General features: G+C 39.5%; 1 protein-coding gene across 1 annotated transcript in view; it reads right to left on the bottom strand.

Moving 5' to 3' along the window:
• The window catches only part of SHQ1 (SHQ1, H/ACA ribonucleoprotein assembly factor), a 101,068-nt gene extending 78,293 nt beyond the window's left edge, over positions 1–22,775 (bottom strand). Inside the window, exons 1-5 of the mRNA XM_068982755.1 lie at positions 22,588–22,775; positions 18,076–18,140; positions 14,970–15,092; positions 13,830–13,990; positions 7,113–7,225 (exon numbers count right to left, since the gene is read on the bottom strand). Coding sequence (XP_068838856.1) covers positions 7,113–7,225; positions 13,830–13,990; positions 14,970–15,092; positions 18,076–18,140; positions 22,588–22,730 — 605 coding nt within the window. The 5' untranslated portion in view covers positions 22,731–22,775. The remainder of the gene's footprint in view (positions 1–7,112; positions 7,226–13,829; positions 13,991–14,969; positions 15,093–18,075; positions 18,141–22,587) is intronic.
• Positions 22,776–23,118: the final 343 nt, after the last annotated feature.

The raw sequence follows: 23,118 nt of genomic DNA, 5'->3' as shown, positions 1-23,118 counted from the left end.
CAAGCTGGAAGTGAGGGTGCCAGGGGGTGACAATTGAGCCCAGCCTTACAGGATAAGTCAAAGTTATGCAGGGAAAGCAGGAAAAGAGGAAACATCAGCTGGCAAAGGGAAATTAGGAGTGAAAAATGTGTGAGAAGCAGTGTGGTACAGGTGGGGAGATGCAAACATTCATTATTGTCATCATATGAAATGTGGGCAGGGGGTGGCAAAATTGATGCCACAGAGGCAGGTAGCATCCAGATAACAGAAAACTTTCTATACATGCTAAGGAGTTAGGAGTTTATCCTTTAGGCAAAGGGGAGCCCAGTAAAGCCTTAAGCACATTTTCACCCTCAGTAGACACTGCACTGATGGTTTTATGGTTGATGGATCTGCAGAAGAGCAGGGCTGGAATGAGAAATGCCAGCTGGGCAGTTAGGGGACAGCTGCAACAAGCCAGACACAGATGAGGGTCAGGAAGAGATAGAGTGAAGCAAAGCAGAAAGAGATAAATGGTACAATTTCAGGACTGACTGGAAGTGTAGAATAAAGAACAAAGTCCAAGGTGAATCCCAGGTTTTCAACCTGGGTGAGTGAGTGAGTGAAGTCACTCAGTCGTGTCAGACTCTTTGCGACCCCATGGACTGTAGCCTACAAGGTTCCTCTGTCCATGGAATTTTCCAGGCAAGAGTACTGGAGTGGGTTGCCATTTCCTTCTCCAGAGGATCTTCCCAACCCAGGGATCGAACCCAAGTCTCCTGCATTGCGGGCAGACGCTTTACCATCTGAGCCACCAGGGAAGTCCCTCAACCTGGGTGACTGGGATGAAATAAAGGGCATCCTATCAAGCAGAAAACTCAGGAATATTTTACCGGTAAAATGATGCATTCAATTTTAAACATGTGGAAATAGCCCAGCCACTCTCTAAACCCTTCACCTGGCTTTTCTTCATAGCACTTATCACAATAGAAATACTTTTCATTTCCCCACTGGAGTGTAAGCCCCATGAGGGCAGCTACCATGTATTCACCACTCTCTGCTTGCTGTCTGCAACACTGCCTGACATGGAAGTCATTCAAACAAATATTGGTAGAACAAGTAAGTATATACATGAAAGAATGAATAAGTGACATTTTATTCCAGTGTTTTTTCCAAAAGTTGCTATTTTGAATAAAGAACCACACTGGGAAGGAGGTGAACCTTTCTTTTCAGGCTTCTAATTACTACTTGTCATTTTGAGATCTCCTCAATAAATCCAGGAGCTTGATCATTCTATCGTCTTCTTTACCAAATGTATAGTGCTGAACATTACAATTTTACATGACTCCCCAGATTAAGAGGTATAAACTACCATATATAAAATAAATAAGCTGTAAGAACATATTGTACAGTACAGGGGATAGAGTCAACATTTTATAATAACTTTAAACCAAGTATAATCTATAAAAATTGCGAATCACTATGTTGTACACTTGAAACTAATATAATATTATAAATCAACTACACCTCAATTTTTAAAAATAAATAAATAAATAAAAGGTCTTCTCGGCCTTTGACAAAATTCAACATCCATTTATGATAAAAACTCTCCAGAAAGCAGGAATAGAAGGAACATACCTCAACATAATAAAAGCTATATATGACAAACTCACAGAAAACATTATCCTCAATGGTGAACAATTGAAAGCATTTCCCCTAAAGTCAGGAACAAGACAAGGGTGCCCACTTTCACCGCTACTATTCAACATAGTTCTGGAAGTTTTGGCCACAGCAATCAGAGCAGAAAAAGAAATAAAAGGAATCCAAATTGGAAAAGAAGAAGTAAAACTCTCACTGTTTGCAGATGACATGATCCTCTACATAGAAAACCCTAAAGACTCCACCAGAAAATTACTAGAGCTGATCAATGAATATAGTAAAGTTGCAGGATATAAAATCAACACACAGAAATCCCTTGCATTCCTATACACTAATAATGAGAAAGTAGAAAAAGAAATTAAGGAAACAATTCCATTCACCATTGCAACGAAAAGAATAAAATACTTAGGAATATATCTACCTAAAGAAACTAAAGACCTATATATAGAAAACTATAAAACATTGATGAAAGAAATCAAAGAGGACACTAATAGATGGAGAAATATACCATGTTCATGGATCAGAAGAATCAATATAGTGAAAATGAGTATACTACCCAAAGCAATTTACAAATTCAATGTAATCCCTATCAAGCTACCAGCCATATTTTTCACAGAATTAGAACAAATAATTTCAAGATTTGTATGGAAATACAAAAAACCTCGAATTGCCAAAGCAATCTTGAGAAAGAAGAATGGAACTGGAGGAATCAACTTGCCTGACTTCAGGTTCTACTACAAAGCCACAGTCATCAAGACAGTATGGTACTGGCACAAAGACAGACATATAGATCAATGGAACAAAATAGAAAGCCCAGAGATAAATCCACACACATATGGACACCTTATCTTTGACAAAGGAGGCAAGAATATACAATGGAGTAAAGACAATCTCTTTAACAAGTGGTGCTGGGAAAACTGGTCAACCACTTGTAAAAGAATGAAATTAGATCACTTTCTAACACCGCACACAAAAATAAACTCAAAATGGATTAATAGGCAAAACACTCTCAGACATAAATCACAGCAGGATCCTCTATGATCCACCTCCCAGAATTCTGGAAATAAAAGCAAAAATAAACAAATGGGATCTAATTAAAATTATCCCCAGGGCTGCTTTATTTTAGTGTTTATTGTTTTGTGAAATAAAAAAATCATTTTATTGTTGTAAAAAAAAAAAAAAAGCTTCTGCACAACAAAGGAAAATATAAGCAAGGTGAAAAGACAGCCTTCTGAATGGGAGAAAATAATAGCAAATGAAGCAACTGACAAACAACTAATCTCAAAAATATACAAGCAACTTATGCAACTCAATTCTAGAAAAATAAACAACCCAATCAAAAAATGGGCCAAAGAACTAAATAGACATTTCTCCAAAGAAGACATACGGATGGCTAACAAACACATGAAAAGATGCTCAACATCACTCATTATTAGAGAAATCCAAATCAAAACCACAATGAGGTACCACTTCACACCAGCCAGAATGGCTGCGATCCAAAAATCTGCAAGCAATAAATGCTGGAGAGGGTGTGGAGAAAAGGGAACCCTCTTACACTGTTGGTGGGAATGCAAACTAGTACAGCCACTATGGAGAACAGTGTGGAGATTCCTCAAAAAATTGCAAATAGAACTACCTTATGACCCAGCAATCCCACTGCTGGGCATACACACCGAGGAAACCAGAATTAAAAGAGACACATGTACCCCCAATGTTCATCGCAGCACTGTTTATAATAGCCAGGACATGGAAACAACCTAGATGTCCATCAGCAGATGAATGGATAAGAAAGCTGTGGTACATATATACAATGGAGTATTACTCAGCCATTAAAAAGAATTCATTTGAATCAGTTCTGATGAGATGGATGAAACTGGAGCCAATTATACAGAGTGAAGTAAGCCAGAAAGAAAAACACCAATACAGTATACTAACACATATATATGGAATTTAGAAAGATGGCAATGATGACCCTGTATGCAAGACAGCAAAGAAGACACAGATGTGTATAACGGACTTTTGGACTCAGAGGGAGAGGGAGAGAGTGGGATGATTTGGGAGAATGACATTGTAACATGTATACTATCATGTAAGAATCGAATTGCCAGTCTATGTCTGACGCAGGATACAGCATGCTTGGGGCTGGTGCACGGTGATGACCCAGAGAGAGGTTATGGGGAGGGAGGTGGGAGGGGGGTTCATGTTTGGGAACGCATGTACACCCGTGGTGGATTCATGTCAATGTATGGCAAAACCAATACAGTATTGTAAAGTAAAATAAAGTAAAAATAAAGAGTAAAAAAAAAATTAAAAAAAAAAAAAAAGGTCTTCTCTTGGTCCCAAAAAAGGTACTTCAAATGCTATACAATCATTGTTGTCCCTTTTCTTATCTAGTAGTTATTTTGAATGTTAACTAAAAATCCTTTTATTTTCTCCAATAAGGAAATAAGCAAGACTTTATGAACTGGTTAAAGTAAAATATATGCCAACAATTAAAAAAAAACCTTGCTTGGGAAGGAAAAAAAAAAAAAACAGGCTCAGCTAGAGAAATACGGAAATTATAATAAGCAAAAAAGGAAGGACTATTAATGAATGTTTCAAAATTCCTTCAACATACTTTACTGTAAAAATAATACCAAAAGAAATTTAAAATGGCAAGAAATGGATAATCAAAAAGTATAATGGATCAACTTTACATGCTCAGCATTCTGCTGGGATGCAACACTTATGGGGGAAAATATCACACACTGGCACCCAGATTTTACATGAAAGAATTTTTAAAACAATAATAACCTGAAGTCATTTACATGCGCCTTTGGAATGTATAAATTTTTGTATATAGTCAATTTACCTCACTGTGTTCTGCCTTAGGGTGAAATTTAAATTAGTTTTCCTTAAGCTACTGCAATGGAGAAGGCAATGGCACCCCACTCCAGTACTCTTGCCTGGAAAATCCCATGGGCGGAGGAGCCTGGTGGGCTACAGTCCATGGGGTCGCCAAGAGTCAGACACAACTGAGTGACTTCACTTTCACTTTTCATGTTCACGCATTGGAGAAGCAAATGGCAACCCACTCCAGTGTTCTTGCCTGGAGAATCCCAGGGACAGGGGAGCCCAGTGGGCTGCCATCTATGGGGCTGCACAGAGTCAGACACGAGTGAAGCGACTTAGCAGCAGCAACAGCAGCAGCAAGCTACTGAAAAACCTGACAACATGAAGAGACATCATGACTTGTGAGAGCAAGTCAAACAGCTTGAAAACACCATGTATTATGCTAATGTAAAATCTACTATGTATTATGCATGCATATCACATTATATACATATAAATTTTAATACAATACATGCAGTGTATTGTCTTCATTGTAGGTAAGGATATAAAATAAACCTTTCCTTCCACTGTATTAACCATTAAGAATAACAAAATAAGCAGTGATTTTTAACTGAAAATTTAAAAGAATTTTACTTGCACTTCACTGAATTCAACACATTTGGGCGAGTCAGTCAGCTAATATAAATAAAGAATAAAACAAAAATGACAAATAACTGGTCTTATTCCTACCAGCTTCCGTTATAGCTCAGTTGGTGAAGAGTCTGCCTGTAATGCAAGAGATGTGGGTTTGATTCCTGGGTCAGGAAGATCCCCTGGAGAAGGAAATAGCAACCCAGTTCAGTATTCTTGCCTGGAGAATCTCATGGACAGAGGAGCCTGGCTGGCTATAGTCCAAGGGGTCACAAAGAGTCGGACACAACTTAGTGACTAAACCACCACCACCATTCCTACCAGAAAAGTCACAAAGAATCTTTATCTCCTGACTCTCACCCTCCAAGTTGCCCGAAACTGAATTTAAACCGCTCATGTAAAAAGAACCCTTCCTGAAGTAATGCAAAAAACATTTCATGCATACTATTCAAGAAAATGTGCTTCTGGATAAAGACACAGAAGATAGAGAAAAATAAGGGCTGCTTCTAATATCACACTGCTAACTATAAATTCCAATTTCCTAACTCTCTCAGGGCATATCACTATTCTTGAAGTTTTAGAAGAGAAGAGATAGGCAGTTCTGCTAATTAAGCTCCCTCCCACTCAAAATTTCTGTCTTGTAAAGCTCAATCTGTTTTCATGCTTGCCCAGGAAAATTCGCTGACAATGAAATTTCCAATTTAAATATTCAGCATGATTTTAAATGGGTTTCTTCAAATTATTCTTCAGTGGACATTGAAAGTCACAATTGGAGAGATAAAGGTAATTAGAAATGGCAATGTAAACGGAGTTGAATCTCTCAGATGTCCTCCAAAACATAACCCACCCTACTCTTACACAGCTTCCCTGAGGATGTCGAAGAGTTCCACCATTCATCATCACATATCACTCAACCCATTTGCACATCACAAGATATATTTCTGCCATTCCAATTAGTCTCCCACTGAGTCACAGGAGATAGAATGTTAATCACAAGAGCAACAGCAGTTAAACTGAAATAGTGTACATGAAAAGGAAATACAAAATGACAAATGGAAAGACTTTTTTCAAGTCCCAGATGAGTCACTTAGCAGTGGTGTGACCCTGGGTGAGTCCCTTAACCCCCTCTTCCTTACTGCTGTGAAAACTGAAATAATCACACAAGAGAACTCGATAAGCTGAGAGCACTATACAAGGGAATAGCTGCATACGTAACAGTTTAGAAACTGCCGGCCCAGAATATGGGAAGAATATTACCTGAGGTCTATATCAAAACACTACTGACATCCTAAGAAAGCTGTCAAGTATTCACAGAGGCCTGGGGACAATCACTTCCTTGCAAGAAGTGCTGCTATTCGTGATCAATGAAACACATCACAATCTTTCCAAGGCAAGTGATTATTTACCCACCCCTTAGTTTTGTTCCTTCAACAAATATAAGCCTGACAGAGACACATGATAGCTCAAGACACAACTGATGCAGGTGGGAAATAAAGCAAAACTTAAAATTAGACTGTATTTATATCCTATATCCTATCCCAATAAACAGTTATTTGTTCATTTGAAATGGATCCTCGATTACAGGTGCCAGTGGATAAAAGTGTTGGGAAAACCCACCCCTAGATCAGCCAAGAAATGCAGTACATGTAGATTCAAATTCTTAAAGAAACTGAAACGTGTTTTTATTCATATATACCATTAATCACAACAGAGTCTTCTGAAAAGAATGGTATGTATTCTCAGGAATGCAGTGTTCTATTTTAAAGCCTAGAGAGCAAAAAACTCAAAGAAGTACATTAAAAGAATTCTGTGGTGTGTTGAAATAAGGTAATGAAAAGTAGCACCTTACAAAGATCACCGAGGTATAACAGTTGTAGGTTAATTTAAATGTCAATTAAGGTGGTGAGCTATCACTCATTTCTGGAGTCCAAAAAGCACATGCCCAACATGGTCAAAAAGGCACTCAAATTTTTTTTTAATACTCAATCTCAAGTAAATTATTTAAACCTTAAAAAATAAAACTCAATACTTACAGATAGTGATCAGGATCAAACTTGGCCAGCTCAGCAGCCAGGCGTTTCTGCCTTCGTTCAGCAGCAGAGGTGAAATCTGGATCCTTAATATCGATAACATCACTCAATTCATCCTAAGAACACCCAGGAAAGAAAGAATAATTGCTGTCTCCTATTTGAGCCATGAGATATCTAATTTTGTACAAAATGCCCAAACACAAGAAGAATCTAATCGATCGGTAAGTCATTATACCACCTGTGACATTTAAATTCAAATCCAGCAAATGTTTGTTAAACATCTACTATTTGCCAGGCCCTGTTAGAAGCTTTCACATCAATTATTTCATTTAATCCTTACAACAAACAAACTGACTAACATGGATTAAAGCTATAAAATTTAACATGAAAACCAGAACAGAATAACCTCTGCAAGCAAACAGGAACATTTAATTCTCCATTTATTCCCCCATTTACTCCCAGAGATTTAAAAATTATGAAAGGGCAAGTTGAAATAAATTTCTAGACCCAAGATTGAGCTGCTGCTGCCAGGGGTGCCACGTCAGCAAACCAAAACTTAGACAATTTTCATGTCGCTGTAGATACTCCCCTTGAAGAGAAATGCAGTCTTTTTAGTCAGGCCCCCAAGGCCAAGCCAACTCTGGGCTCTGTCATTATTTCCTTGCCCCTTTTCATCCCTAACAAGAATTTTTAAGGACAATTTTAATAGACATAATTTCCACTTGAAAATTTAAAAATCTAATCCAAAGTAATATTCAACATTACCACATGTTTCCTAAGTCCAACTCTACAAAAAACACCTGTATTAGTAAAACCACCTACATTCCATATGGTCTTTTTCCTTTTGACTAGAATCATGAAGGGAAAAAACCTCATACAATACAAAATATTTCTAAAGCTCTTTTTTCTTTCTTCAATCTCCCCATTCCCACCACCAACTGCAAGGGATAAGTAAGCAAACTGGAAGCAGCTTGAAGATTATTAGTTGAAAAGAAATCAAGGGAAATAACTTGGTAGAGGTTTGTGAAGGCAAACTGTTAAAAGACTTGTAAATAGAATGATTGATTGGTGACTGATGCCCAGGCTTAAAGCCAACAGCTGCGGCACAGCAAAATCACTACAATGAAATCAGCTATACAGAATCTGCCCGGAGAAGGCAATGGCACCCCACTCCAGTACTCTTGCCTGGAAAATCCCAAGGACGAAGGAGCCTGGTGGGCTGCAGTCCATGGGGTCTCGAAGAGTTGGACATGACTGAGCGACTTCACTTTCACTTTTCACTTTCATGCATTGGAGAAGGAAATGGCAACCCACTCCAGCATTCTTGCCTGGAGAATCCCAGGGACAGCGGAGCCTGGTGGGCTGCCGTCTTTGGAGTCGCACAGAGTCAGACACGACTGAAGCGACTTAGCAGCAGCAGCATATGGAATCTGCCAGGGAGAGACTAAGATACAGAACTCTGCACACCATCAGAATTCCTACAATTTAAAAAAAAAAAAAAAAAACCTCCAAAAAAAAACCTCTCAGCCCTACCACAATCCATTGAGCTAAAGTAACATCAGCTATGGTTTTTCCAGTAGTCATGTACAGATGTGAGAGCTGGACCATAAAGAAGGCTGAGCGCCTGGCCACCTGATGTGAAGAGTCACCTCATTGGGAAAGCCCCTGATACTGGCCAAGACTGAAGGCAAAAGGAGAAAAGGGTGGCAGAGGATGAGATGGTTAGATAGTATCACTGACTCAACTGACATGAAATCTGAGCACACTCTGGAAGACAGTAAAGGACAGGGAAGTCTGGCCTGCTGCCGTCCATGGGGTTGCAAAGAGTCAGACACAACTTAGCAACTGAACAATAAAACATCACCAACACTTAATGTAAGCATATCCTAGTAAAATGAAGGGGCCCAGGGGCTCTTTCATTTTTGGAAGTCACATCCAGAATATCTGAATACTTCAGCGCACAAACCTTCTGGGGAAAAAACAGATCCCCAAACTTGGAAAAATCTACATTCCAAGAGTTCTTTCACAATTTACTTTTGGGAGGCTCAGAGTGAATTTTCCTAAAGATGCATGATTATAAATCATAGTTAGATTCTCTGGCCAGCCCACAAATTTACTCAATTCAAAATAAACTGGAAATAGAGCACTCGCAATACAGAGTTTACAAGCGTGCAGCAAGGCTTCCAGGGGAAAACACTTTCAGAGTTCTAGTTTAATTTTTCAGACATATCTCTTCCCTGAGCAGGACAACCTGGACTCCTTCTCTCTCCTCTGCTTCCTCACCTGCCTGACATCACCTCCTTAACCACAGAGACAGGAGGGGCAGTGAGGCAGGCCTTGGGCAGCATGGTGGGGGGCGGGGAGTGTGAAACTGGCACAAACTAAAAAGTGAAGTTAGCTTGGAGCAGTGAAATCTAAGGCATCTGTCAAACAAGAGAAAGGAAGAGAAGAGGACGAGAAATGACACACTACAACAAGGCGAAAATGATTCTTGTTTTTCTTTCATTTTGAAAGTACTGCTAAGGTCAGCACTGGGAAAACTATTTAAAGATGGGCAGCGCCAAGAAAAGGTCATGTGGGATCTAAACAAGGCTAATGTGAGTTTCAGCAGAGTGAAGGCAGAGACTCTCCAGAGAGAAAATGAAGAACTGTGTGCCCATCAGGCCAGTAGGTCTCCTGGAAACAACAGCTTCAGGTCCCCAGTGTAGCTGAGAGAAGGAAAGGGCTGGCAGGCCAGCATCCTGCGGCTGCTGGCAGCAATGGTCCCGGGAGCCTCTGGGTGGGAGTCCAGAGACTCGAGGATTGTTGCTGCTGGCAGCCACTGATGCCAGAAGCCTGGTTAGAAGCCCTGACTTGGAACTGCCAGGGCAGTTTTCCAAAGGCGCCCTGTGGCTGGCAGAAATTTCAAAAAGGAAACTGTGTGTGTGTTGGCGGGCTGGGGCTGGCGGGTGGGGGGGTGGGGAGGGGCCAGTGTGGGTGAGCGTGCACACGTGTGTATGGGGGCAGGGTGGTGACAGAGAATTTGTTTCAGCAAAAATAATTTTATTTCCTTCTTAGTATTAGTATAAAATACAGAAGTCACAAGCAAACCCTGTGTAAATGGCTGGTGGGAAATAAACATGAAAGACTATACACTATCCCCCAATAAAGGGTTAAATAATTCAATTCCGAGAAGATACCTGGGTACTGGAATTATGGATGATGTTTTACTTTCTTTCTTATATTGTATCTTTATAATGAATATATATTGCTTTTATCATCAGAGAAAAATTAAGCTGTATTTCATTTAATGGAGGGTGGGTGGAAAGAGACTGTAAAAATGTTAATAAAATATGAGTCAACAAAATTTTATGGATATTTTCTCATCCAAAGGCAGAACTAGAGGAACTGTAAATGGTGGTTTCTTAAGCACATCATTTAAAATAGAAAATATGTTCTCAAAGTTTTTTTTTTATGCAATAATGGTCTCAGTTTCCTCCAGCTCGTTTAATAGTAGAAAAAGGTCTTGGGGATCACGTGGGGTGGACATAAACTAAGTAAGAGTTTGGTACTGACATATACACACTACCACATGTAAAATATAGATAATCAACAAAGACCTACTGTATAGCATAGGGAATTATAGTCAACATTTTCTAATAACCTATAACGGGAAAGTATCTGAAATATACATATATATACACCCATATATGTATGTATGCATGTATAATTGAATCACTTTGCTGTACACCTGAAACTAACACAATATCATAAATCAACTATACTGCAATTTAAAAAATTTTTAAATAATAAAATTTCTAAAAATAAAAAGAATTTCTTTACAATCCATAAAAAAGGTCTTACACATTAATCTTACATGATTGCTCAGTTTTTCATCGCATGACATGAATCTCACAAACAGAACACTTATAAATGCAATTGAACTCTGCAAGTAATACCAGTTATGGAAGATTTTGGTGGCACAATCACATAAAACACATGTACCTTAATACCCCGAAGACAGCATCCTTTAATTACTGGCATCTTGATTCACACATGATTTTCAAAAGTTCTGACATTTCCAAACTGTCATGAAGGACACTGCAAACCTCACATTTAATCCATATGAGAAAACACAATATTTAAAAACTACACATTGGTTTGTCCAGTGGTAGAATATGCACGTACGATAGTGATGAGGCCACGACAGAATGGTGACGTGGAGCCCAGCCCAGTGCCTCTCAGGGACACACATAGCAGCTGCTAGCTGTCACTGGAGGTCCAGATACTGTCCATTAGCTGTCACTGAGGTCCACAGTCTACCCAAGTTCCCCAGAGAGGGCTGAGCTTCAGGATTCACTCTTAAAAGAGTTTAGAAAAGTAATGGTGTACCTACAATCCATGTGTTACTTAATCCCCTCTAAGAAGTCTGGGACAGCACACCATATTTAAATTCATTGCTATTTCTACTGCAAAATCTTTGAATATGCACACTAAGCAGGATTTTTTCTTTTAATTAATGAAAAACTCATCAGCTCTGATCAGGTCATGTCATCAAACTCAATACAAAGAACTTTTAGTTTCAGAACTTTTTGTGATCCCTACATTGTACATGTGGGGTAATACACCTGCACTGTTAATAGTATTGCTATTTACATTATCCTTTAGAATTTTCTCAAATGCATTTTGTTTTTCCCTCTGTTGAAGACAAGAGGCATTCAAATTGTTTATAACAGCAAGGTTCAGAGGGATGCAGTCAGGAAGAGCTACAGGAAGGCTTCAAAAATGTGAGGATGATGCACTTATGTTTTTTTTAAACTGGGAGACAGGAATCTATAGAGATTCAGGGCATTAGACAAGACATTCAAAGATAAAAAGAATATTGTTTAATAACTTTTCTCTTAACTCAACCTAAATTACTAACTTAGTGAACATTTTCAACAGATACAAGAATTTCTGACCTCCCAGGGACTTGGCCTGGGCTCACATCATGGCAGTCCTGCATCTTCTCAGCAATGCGGCAGAAACCCCTTGAGAGGCTCTTCCCTCTACAGCGGCAGTAATGAGGAAACCACGTTCCTTGGCATCAACAAGCACTTTCAGACTGAATGTACAATCTGTCCTTAGCCTGCAGGAGTCTTCTCTCATTCATTTATAGATTTAGACAGGTAATCTCCAAAAGATTAACCACAGACGACTCTCTGCCAAACAACTGAGGTCCATTTACTGTAGTTTCTGCTGTAGAAAAAACTTGATTCTATTCTTACTACCTGAGAGATAACCAGGAAATTTGGTTAGGGAGAGAGAATATGGAGAAACCATAACCCAGCAGAAAAACATATAAGGCGTTTGAATGAAATATCTCATTAGTATTTTTTGCTCTTAAGTAAATCCCAATTTTGTTCCCTTTAAGAAGTTTTGAGAGCATTTTAAATTTCTTAAGGGCAGAATTCTTTCAAGCATGCTAATCTATTTTTTTTCAAGAGTTTTCAAATGTAGCATCTCCGTAAATTTTCTAAACAGCCTTATAAAGTAGGTGAGCAAATTTATCACTGTTTTACAAAGAGGAGACAGAATTTATTTGTGGTCAAATAACTGGCCTGAATTCCAAATTTAAACAGAGGTACAAGTAGGACCAACACATAGATCCTTTACCTTTCTTTAGCAGACTCAAATATGTCTCACTGTAATAAACCACATGCTAAGCAGCTCTGACATCCGCTACCCAGAAGGAATGAAGTTAAAATAAAAAACTGTTCATCACATGTTTCTTTCATTAAAAAAAATTAAGGGGACTCCCTGGCAGTCCAGTGGTTAGGGCTCTGCACTTTTACTGCTAAGGGCTGAGGCTCTACTCCAGTCAGAGGAAAAAAAAAGAAAGAAAGAAATGAGCTATCAAGTCATGAAAAGACATGAAGGAAACTTAAACACATATTACTAAAAAAGAAGCCAATCTGAAAAGGCTACATGTTTACATGTTGCATGGTTCCAATCATATGACATTCTATTAAAAAAAAAGTAAAACTAGACCAAAAAGTTCAATAAGTAAATAAAAAAATAAAGTTTTAAGTGAGACATCAACTATATTGCTTTCTATAATACAACTAAAGTAGAAAATAATCCAAAATTTCCATTTCATTCATGAAATAGAATTTCCTACATTGTCTGAGGAAGAGAGTGATGCCATTCCTTTTTCAGCCTAACTTACCAAAGAGCAGATTTTAACAAAAGATTCCACTCAAACCCCACGAAGAGTAAATACAGAAAGTGCCTACAGTACACTAAACACTAAACAATTTGATCCAAAGACGGAAACCTCTTCTCATCAAGAATATTCTGCTTCATTTACATATCAAACAGAAGAGACATCATGCCACAAGTAAACAATTTCATTTCTTAGAAGCATAAAACATGCAGCTTTTCAGGAAGTATGAGGAGAGAGGGGTTCTGTTCTGTATTTTGGAAACTTCATGTCTAAAATAACAACTGAAGTGGAGAAAAAAGAAAGTACCAGGACATCTTTCATGTGTAAGCACAATGAGACTGGGCCACACAGACACTGACACGGAAGGGAGTGTCTGTCTGTGTAACGATCACACTCGAGGAGTTGTGGTTTGCGCTCTAAATACAACATCTCCTACTATCTTCATAGAAAAACCTCCAGGTATGAGCAGAACTGAAATTAAACTATTCAAATGGTCAAACCCTTGGTATATACCAAGGTCTTTTAGAAAAACATACCTGCAGCCGCTGAAACACTCCTGAGCGCAAGTTTCCAAACCCGTAGCGGCAGTTCGGATTCAAGGCACTTTCTGGTACCTCTTCATAGGGGGACTGTTCAATTTCCCAATCAAACTCATCATCGTCATCTTCCACTCCTTCCTCAGAAACCTCAGAAGCGCCTAAATATGTAAAGTACTAGTTCATTAAAGCACCAGATTTCCTAGGTACAACTTGGGGAAGAAAAAGTATAGGGAAAAAGTGTCTGTCCATGTACCCCAAAAGAATACTCCTGCTATTCTCTCTTTTTTTTTTTAATATGTTAATGTATCATACTAGGTCCATTCTGGGTGTACTATATAATAATTTCATATTTACAAACATTACAAATTGATCACCATCTGTCCCCATATAAAGTAATTACAGTACTATTGACCTGATTCCTTACGCTGTATATTACATCCCCGTGGTTTCCTTATTATAAAATTGGAAGTCTGTATGTCTTAATCCCATTCACCTATTTTGTCCAGCCTTCACCTCACTATTCTTATTAGACAAAAAAAAAAAAAGGAACCAAGCCAAAGTTCCATCAATGGTAGGATATATAAACAATAACACAATAAAAACAAACAGACCTCAGCTATACATGGATAAATCTCACAAAAATGTTAAGCGAAAGAAGCTAGACAACAAAGATCATTTACTGTAATGGATTATATATATATATTGATCTAATTCAAAAACAGATAACACTGAAGGTAGTGGTTACCTCGGAGAGTCAGGAGCGAGAAATAACCAGGGTAAGATTCCAGGGCGTGGGAGATGATCCACTTCTTTGACCTGGGTGATGTTTGCTTTCTGCTTACACTGAATTGCAGGCTCCTGATTTTAGCTCAAGAGGCCAATATATTGCCAAACACAGAGACGCTGCCTCAGTTGGTGCCAAAAAATGGCTGACCTACTGGTTTAACAGAGTTCTTTATGTCTTAAATTAAATGTCAACAAATGAACTATTTTCATATGGTGTTACCTGATCTCCTCATCTTGTCATCTGAAGTATTTTCTCCTAATTCCTATGTGCTATATCCCTTTTCCTTGAGAAACACACAGCATTCCAAATATTCATTTACCTGCATTTTCTCCCAACTGCAATAAACATACCTATCTCTTCCACAAGTGGTTTTGCAGTCCTGGATTTTCTTGGTGCCAGCAGAGCAGTTAACATGTTCAGCCCTTCAAAATGTTGGCCAGGAGTTTCTTTGGGCAACCGAATGGTAAAAATTCCTTAAAGATAAATGGGTTCTATGCTTAGCTAAATTAAAATACTCAAACACTTCATAAACATACCTAAGAAACAGACATCTCAGAATTATAATTTTATTTCATAGAGCTCCAAAATTATGCCCTTATTACATAGTTAGTAAATAAAAATCAAGATAGGGAAAGGCTCAAACAAGGTTTTTCAGAATCACTGATTCAGCTGTCCCCTCTACAAGAATTAATCTGTTAAAGCTGCAGAATGCTTAAATCTAACCCAATATCATATTCACCTACTGATACCATTAAAAGTTCAGGTCAAAAACACAATGGCCTGAGAAGGCAATAGCTTAGAGTCAACTATAGCTACTCATAAGATTTATTTCTAGCCTGGGTGGGGAGGAGGTGAAATCAAGATATCTAGTTCAATGAAGAACAACAAACTGAAAAATTCTTAAAGAGACAGGAATACCAGACCACCTAACCTGCCTCTTAAGAAACCTATATGCAGGTCAGGAAGCAACAGTTAGAACTGGACATGGAACAACAGACTGGTTCCAAATAGGAAAAGGAGTACGTCAAGGTATATTGTCACCTTGCTTATTTAACTTCTATGCAGAGTACATCATGAGAAATACTGGGCTGGAAGGAACACAAGCTGGAATCAGGATTGCCAGGAGAAATATCAGTAACCTCAAATATGCAGATGACACCACCAATATGGCAGAAAGCAAAGAAGAACTAAAGAGCCTCTTGATGAACGTGAAAGAGGCGAGTGAAAAAGTTGGCTTAAAGCTCAACATTCAGAAAACTAAGACCATGGCATCTGGTCCCATCAATTCATGGGAAATAGATGGGGAAACAGTGGAAACAGTGACAGACTTTATTTTGGGGGGCTCCAAAATCACTGCAGATGGTGACTGCAGCCATGAAATTAAAAGATGCTTACTCTTTGGAAGAAAAGTTATGACCAACCTAGAGAGCATATGAAAGCAGAGACATTACTTTGCCAACAAAGTTCCATCTAGTCAAAGCTATGGTTTTTCCAGTAGTCCTGTATGGATGTGAGAGTTGGACTATAAAGAAAGCTGAGTACTGAAGTATTGATGCTTTTGAACTATGGTGTTGGAGAAGACTCTTGAGAGTCCCTTGGACTGCAAGGAGATCCAACCAGTCCATCCTAAAGGAAATTGGTTCTGAATATTCATTGGAAGGACTGATGCTGAAGCTGAAACTCCAATACTTCGGCCACTTGATGCGAAGAAATGACTCATCTGATAAAACCCTGATGCTGGGAAAGATTGAAGGTGGGAGGAGCAGGGGACAGAGGATGAGATGGTTGGATGGCATCACTGACTCAATGGACATGAGTTTGGGTAAACTCTGGGAGTTGGTGATGCACAGGGAGGCCTGGTGTGCTGCAGTCCATGGAGTCACAAAGAGTCAGACACGACTGAGCGACTGAACTGAATCGAATCCAATGAAGAATAGCAGCCATTTCAAATATACACAAAATCTTAAATAAGGCAATGATGGCTTGATAAAGTTCTTTGATATCGTAAGAGATATATCCCTAAAGCCTGTCTAATGCAAACCCAAATTCCATCTATGTACTTCTTTTTGTCCCTTAACAGCGTTTATCACTTTCATCTAGGTTCCCCTATGAATAGATTACATTATTCACTACTGCTGCTGCTGCTGCTGCTAAGTCACTTCAGTCGTGTCCGACTCTGTGCGACCCCAGAGACAGCAGCCCACCAGGCTCCCCCGTCCCTGGGATTCTCCAGGCAAGAACACTGGAGTGGGTTGCCATTTCCTTCTCCAATGCATGAAAGTGAAAAGTGAAAATGAAGTCGCTCAGTCGTGTCCGACTCTTCGTGACCCCATGGACTGCAGCCCACCAGGCTCCTCTGTCCATGGGACTTTCCAGGCAAGAACACTGGAGTGGTGTGCCATTGCCTTCTCCGACATTATTCACTACTCTTACATTTTAAAACATTTTACCTCTTTCAGTGTACTTAGCCATATTCTAATATATCAAACACAACTAAATCCAAATATTTCCACATATTTAACTTTCCTAAAACCCCATTTACTTTCAAGATTTAATAACTATGCTTCAGCATGCAGCTTATCTGCAATTAAAGGCAGATTTACTACCTAGAAAGGCAGTTTCATTGTACTTCATCACATCAGTTATACTGTGTTATGGGTTAGAACTTGGTCATTTAACTCTTTCATTCCACCTTTCCTCCATTACCCTAGTTCATTGAGGTCAATATTCACTGAATAAATCACATAACAGTACACAAGGTATTCTTATTCCAGATTCACCAACAAAGGAAAATCCAGTGACTTCTACAGAAGGAAAATAAATGGTTTCAAGATGAGCTGAAATGAAGGGCTTATCAATTAAGAGAAGAAAATTCAATCAGTCTTTAAAAGTCCTGTATGGACAGTTTCTCTCTCACCTACACATAATTATATTTTAAGACTGAAAATAGTAATGGAAAAAAAGAATATATATACATCTGAATCACTTTGCCGTATACCTGAAACTAACAACACCGTAAATCAATTATACTTAAACAAAAAATAAATTTTTAAAATTCTAAAAAACACTGTCTTAGAAACATTTGACTCACAGCTTACAAAAATCATCCACTTCTTTTCTTATCAGTCACCTCCCACAACCTAACTTTAACTTTTAAACACTTACAGAATGTAGGGATAAGTAGGAAATAAAACCTTCAGAAAACAGAGCCAGAGTATTTAACTAATTAAACTTTAAAGAACAATGTGAAGTATAATTTAAAGGGCTGGGGAAACTGTAACTGTTAAGAACTCCATGAATAACAGGCACTGGACAGTAAGAAAGAATAAAGAGTGGCAGGGACAGACTGCACTCACCATTCACCTAAAGGGCGCCATAACCTGAGATTATTATGGAGCTACACCAACATGAAGAATTCAAAGAAAAAAAACGAACAGAAAATTCCAAGGGCAATACCTTTATCTGCATCATAGGACCCCTGCTCATTTCCATTTTCTACAATTCTTCCAGGAAGGGTTAACCTGCAGATGTAATAAAAGGTCTCATGAAGTCCTTAAATTACAAAGCATCATAAAGCATGACAGTAAGCATCAAGCACTGAAATCTATCAACCATTTAAAAAGATATTCCTCGGCACTTGAATTTTATAAACTAAATAACTTATATTTCTTCCCTAGCTAAGAAAATAGGAATCAGAGATGACTCATTTTTCTGTTTGAATAGGCACTAGTCACTGATAAAACACTTAAAAAAGAAAAGCCACAATAAATACTAGCTATCACTACTGTTATAGTACTTTCCCTTCCTAATATGAGTTATTTATATACCTGATGACTGACACAGGATGGGCTCAATAAAAGTATACTAATTGGCTTCCAAAAAGAAAAGAAACAAAAATATGAGAAAGAATAAAGAACCAACAAAACCAATTGTTTATATTGGGTAAGTTACTACTTTTCTTTTAAAAAGGCAGAAAGCAAAAGTGTTTTTGTAAATCTCATTATTACTGTATAGGGATTTCCCCCTCTTTCCTGCTAAAGAATATGAACTGATTTCCCTGTTCCCAGTTTTACTCTGGATCAATCAATGCTCTAACTGAGTCCCCAAAAGAATTTTTCTAAAACAGAAATCTGTCACTTTTCTATTACAAAAGCTTCCATGGCTGCTTGATATTGGCTAGACAATTTAAATTCACCTGTACTATATATGAGGCCAGATCCATTCCACTCCAGACTTAAAATATGAACCTACTTTCCTCCCAAACCCCCCTCCTCCTTATTCCCTATTCTAACACCATCACCATTATCATCATCATCCATCTTGGCAGACCCCAAAAGGTACAGGGCTGTATCCCTACTTACCTTTGATCTTAATGTTTCCTGAAGCTATAACACATTTTCGAAACAAAAATCCCTTCTAAACCTAGTATAAAAATTCAGTTATGAATAAATTTGTTATGCAATGGATACAAATATGAACTTTACCTTCAGAGTCTAAATTAAGTCCAAGTTGTGCCATTTACTAGCTCTGTAACTTTCTTTGTACCACAAGTTAATTAACTTCAAAGTTCATATTCCTCATTTATAAAAAGTAAAAAATAATAGAATCTATCTGAGGGTTGCTGTGAGAAAGAAAGGATAATACAAAAAGCTTAGTGGCTAGTGCAATAGGCAACCATTCGGAAAATGTAAACTATTGTTATCATCTCCCTTCTCCTAAACTCTTTATAAGTACAGAGTTAAATTCTTAATGCATGATGGCGAAACAGTATCTTCGAACAGATCTGCCTTCCCTGCTAAACACTCAGTTCCTCAAGGAGAGGGGTAAGGTTTTATTCATCTCTGGTATACTGTAGCAAACTGCATTTCCAAAGATGACCTATCTCACATCATTCCTCCCAATAATGCAATCTATGTCCCCTCCCCTTAAAACTGAGTGGGCTTCTAGAATTGTTTACCCAAAACAATACAGCAGAAGTGACACTGTGATTTCTGAGGTTAGGTTATAAAAGATGATATGGATTCTGTCTTGCTCCCGGAAATATTTACTCTTAAAAATTTCAGCTGTCATGGTAGGGATGCAGCTCCCTGCAGGAATCACACATGAGACCACACAGGGAGGTCCTGAGACCACATGAAAAGAGATTCCCTCCTTCACCTACCCTGTAAGTCTCCAGCTGCTTTAGCCCTTCCTGTCCCAGGTCCAGCCAACACATGACTAAACTAAAGACCTTAAGCCAGAACATTTCAGCCAAGCTCTTACCAAACCAAGGCACAAAAACCAGCAGAGGGAGTTAAAGAATTGTTATTTTACACAGGTTTGATTGGTTATTGGCAGCAGATAATTGCAACAATACGATCCCTTAATAAATAATAATACCTACCATTTATTGAATGCATAGTTAATTATCAGGCACAGTAATAACGATTATACATGCATTATCTCAAACCTCACATCAACTCTTTAAAACCACTAATATTAGTCCCACTTAACAGACTAGGAAACTTACAGAGACTGAATAACTTGCTAAAAGTCACAGAACTATAAGTGTGCTGACACTCACATGTGCCCAACCCCCAAGCCTCTGCTACTCAAGGAATGGATACATTTGTATAAAAAGTACTCTATAAACTGCTTCACATGTAGCTGCTTACTGGGTCTTCACCAAACCTCCCAAACTTAATTAAGCAAGTGACTTTTATTTTGAAATATTTCTTTCATTGTAATTACTTAATTTTATCATCCTATCTCATTTAAGATCTTTTCTCTGAGCCTCTGAGCCCTTATCTGCAACATGAGTATATAACAAAACCTACTTTGTAAGACTGTCCTAAAATCAAGTGAGTCACATAAAGCACTAAGTGAAGCGAAGTCGCTCAGTTGTGTCCAACTCTTTACGACCCCATGGACTGTAGCCTACCAAGCTCCTCCCTCCATGGGATTCTCCAGGCAAGAGTACTGGAGTGAGTAGCCACTTCCTTCTCCAGGGGATCTTCCCCAACCCAGGGATCGAACCCAGGACTCCCACATTCCAGGCAGACGCTTTAACCTCTGAGCCACCAGGGAAACCCACATAAAGCACTAACTAGGAGTAAAATGTCAATAATTGTTTGCTAACATCATCTTCTTCCCATTCTTCATGTTTTGGCTTTAATATTACCTCTTCAAACAGGCTTTCCCTGGTCACTTTGTATAAATCCAGACACTCTTTTATACAACATATTCAAGTAGGTGGATCCAAAGGGATACCTGAGGAGAACAAGTTCAGGCCAAGTACTTAATAGCTTAACTCAAGAAGAATGTCTGCACTGGAAATGTACTTGGGCAGGAAGGGTAGGCTGGAACTACACTTGAATGAGAAAGATGAGGAGACTGGATTTTCACTCGGTAGAAAGGAGAAAAGAATGTATTGACAATGCTGAGAAAGAATAATATGGCAGTGTCTTCTAAAATGTCTTCTAAATAATGATGCCTATCTCCAAGGATTCTTAACCACTGGACCACCAGGGAAGTCAAAAACTAAGATCATGGCAATTGGTCCCACCACTTCATGGGAAATAGATATGGAAACTGTGGAAACAGTGTCAGACTTTATTTTAGGGGGCTCCAAAATCACTGCAGATGGTGACTGCAGCCATGAAATTAAAAGACGCTTACTCCTTGGAAGAAAAGTTATGACCAATCTAGATAGCATATTCAAAAGCAGAGACATGACTTTGCCAACAAAGGTCCGTCTAGTCAAGGGTATGGTTTTTCCTATGGTCATGTATGGATGTGAGAGTTGGACTGTGAAGAAAGGTGAGTGCCGAAGAATTGATGCTTTTGAACTGTGGTGTTGGAGAAGACTCTTGAGAGTCCCTTGGACTGCAAGATCCAATGAGTCCATTCTAAAGGAAATCAGTCCTGGGTGTTTATTAGAAGGACTGATGCTAAAGCTGAAACTCCAGTACTTTGGCCACCTCATGCGAAGAGTTGACTCATTGGAAAAGACTCTAATGCTGGGAGGGATTGGGGGCAGGAGGAGAAGGGGACGACAGCGGATGAGATGGCTGGACGGCATCACCGACTCGATGAACATGAGTTTGAGTGAACTCCTCGATGAACATGAGTTTGAGTGAACTCCGGGAGTTGGTGATGGACAGAAGCCTGGAGTGCTGCGATTCATGGGGTCGCAAAGAGTCGGACACGGCTGAGCGACTGCACTGAACTGAACTGATCTCCAAGGATCGCTATCCAGGTTAAATGAGATAATGCACACAAGCACTTAATCCTTCACTTAAACGCACTGCTTGCCCACCACACAGAGAGGGAGAAGAGGTCAGGTGTTACCACCGATGTTACGGTTCTGCAGGGAGAAAAATGCAAACAAACAAGAGCTGAAGGTCCCTCCCTGAGGCTGGCGGGACGACGACGACAATGAAGGGGTAAAATCAAACAGAGAAGAACCAAACAACGAAGAAGTGAAGGAGACTTTGGCATCAGCCGGACCAAGAAAGGCGAAAATTTCAGGGAACAGAAAGCGTCAGCCAGGAGGTAGAGGAAAAGGACGTGGACTGAAAAAGTCAAACCGACAGGTCAGTAGGGAAGGCAGCGTGAGCTGTCTCGGGACAAGGAGAACTAACGCAGAGGGAAAAGAAAACAGGAAAGGGGACAAGAACTAGGGCGACAGGACAAAAACAGGAAAGGCAATTATGGTCCCAAACTGCGTTCTAAAGTGGCTCCGGAATCTCCTCCAGGCGGGGATGTAAGAAAATATAAGAAACAATAAGCTTCTGCAGCATTCAGAGCGCACGCCTGAAAGAGTTCACTTCCTCGGCACCTGCTGCAGGTACCTCGGAAAAAGGCAGTCGAGATGCCGAGAAGTCCTCCTCCGTTCTTTCATCCTCCCTCGCATAAACAGTTATCTAATGAATGAATAAATGAATCCCCAAAACATGCTCTTCTCAGAGCCAAACACCCGGAACTCGCCTGAGAAAGTAAGGCTTGGCGTAGAATTTGAAATCGACCCCCTCGAAATAGACATCGAACTCAGAGACCCGGGCGTAAGGCACGCGGATAGCAACAGTCAGGAAGTCAGGGTCCTGGCTAAGATCGAACGCCGGGGTCAGCATCACCACGCCGAAATCGGGCGCCCAAGTCGACCACTCTCGCAGCCGCCGCGGGCCTGCCACTGAAACTCTCCAAGAAGTCCCCACGCGCGGGTACCCGCTGTTAGACACGGTGCTTCCGGCTCTAGGCGGAAGTGCGCGTGCGTGCAAGAGGAAATCCCGCCTCGCGCCGGTTTCCATGGAGACGAGACGCTGTGCGCTAGGAGATCGAGAAGGGACCGGAGGAATGAGGCTTTGTGCTCAGAAATTAAACCCAGGGCATAACTTGCAAGAACCCGGGCAAGAATCCACCTTAGAGCCACTAAGCTTCTTTGAAGGTTATTAGGAGAAGGCAATGGCACCCCACTCCAGTACTCTTGCCTGGAAAATCCCATGGACGGAGGAGCCTGGT

Source organism: Capricornis sumatraensis, chromosome 10 (assembly GCF_032405125.1).
Source record: "Capricornis sumatraensis isolate serow.1 chromosome 10, serow.2, whole genome shotgun sequence".
In the NCBI taxonomy this organism is placed as follows: domain Eukaryota; kingdom Metazoa; phylum Chordata; class Mammalia; order Artiodactyla; family Bovidae; genus Capricornis; species Capricornis sumatraensis.
The sequence above is the reverse complement of the archived record's forward strand: the minus strand, read 5'-3'. Positions and strand labels throughout refer to the sequence as shown.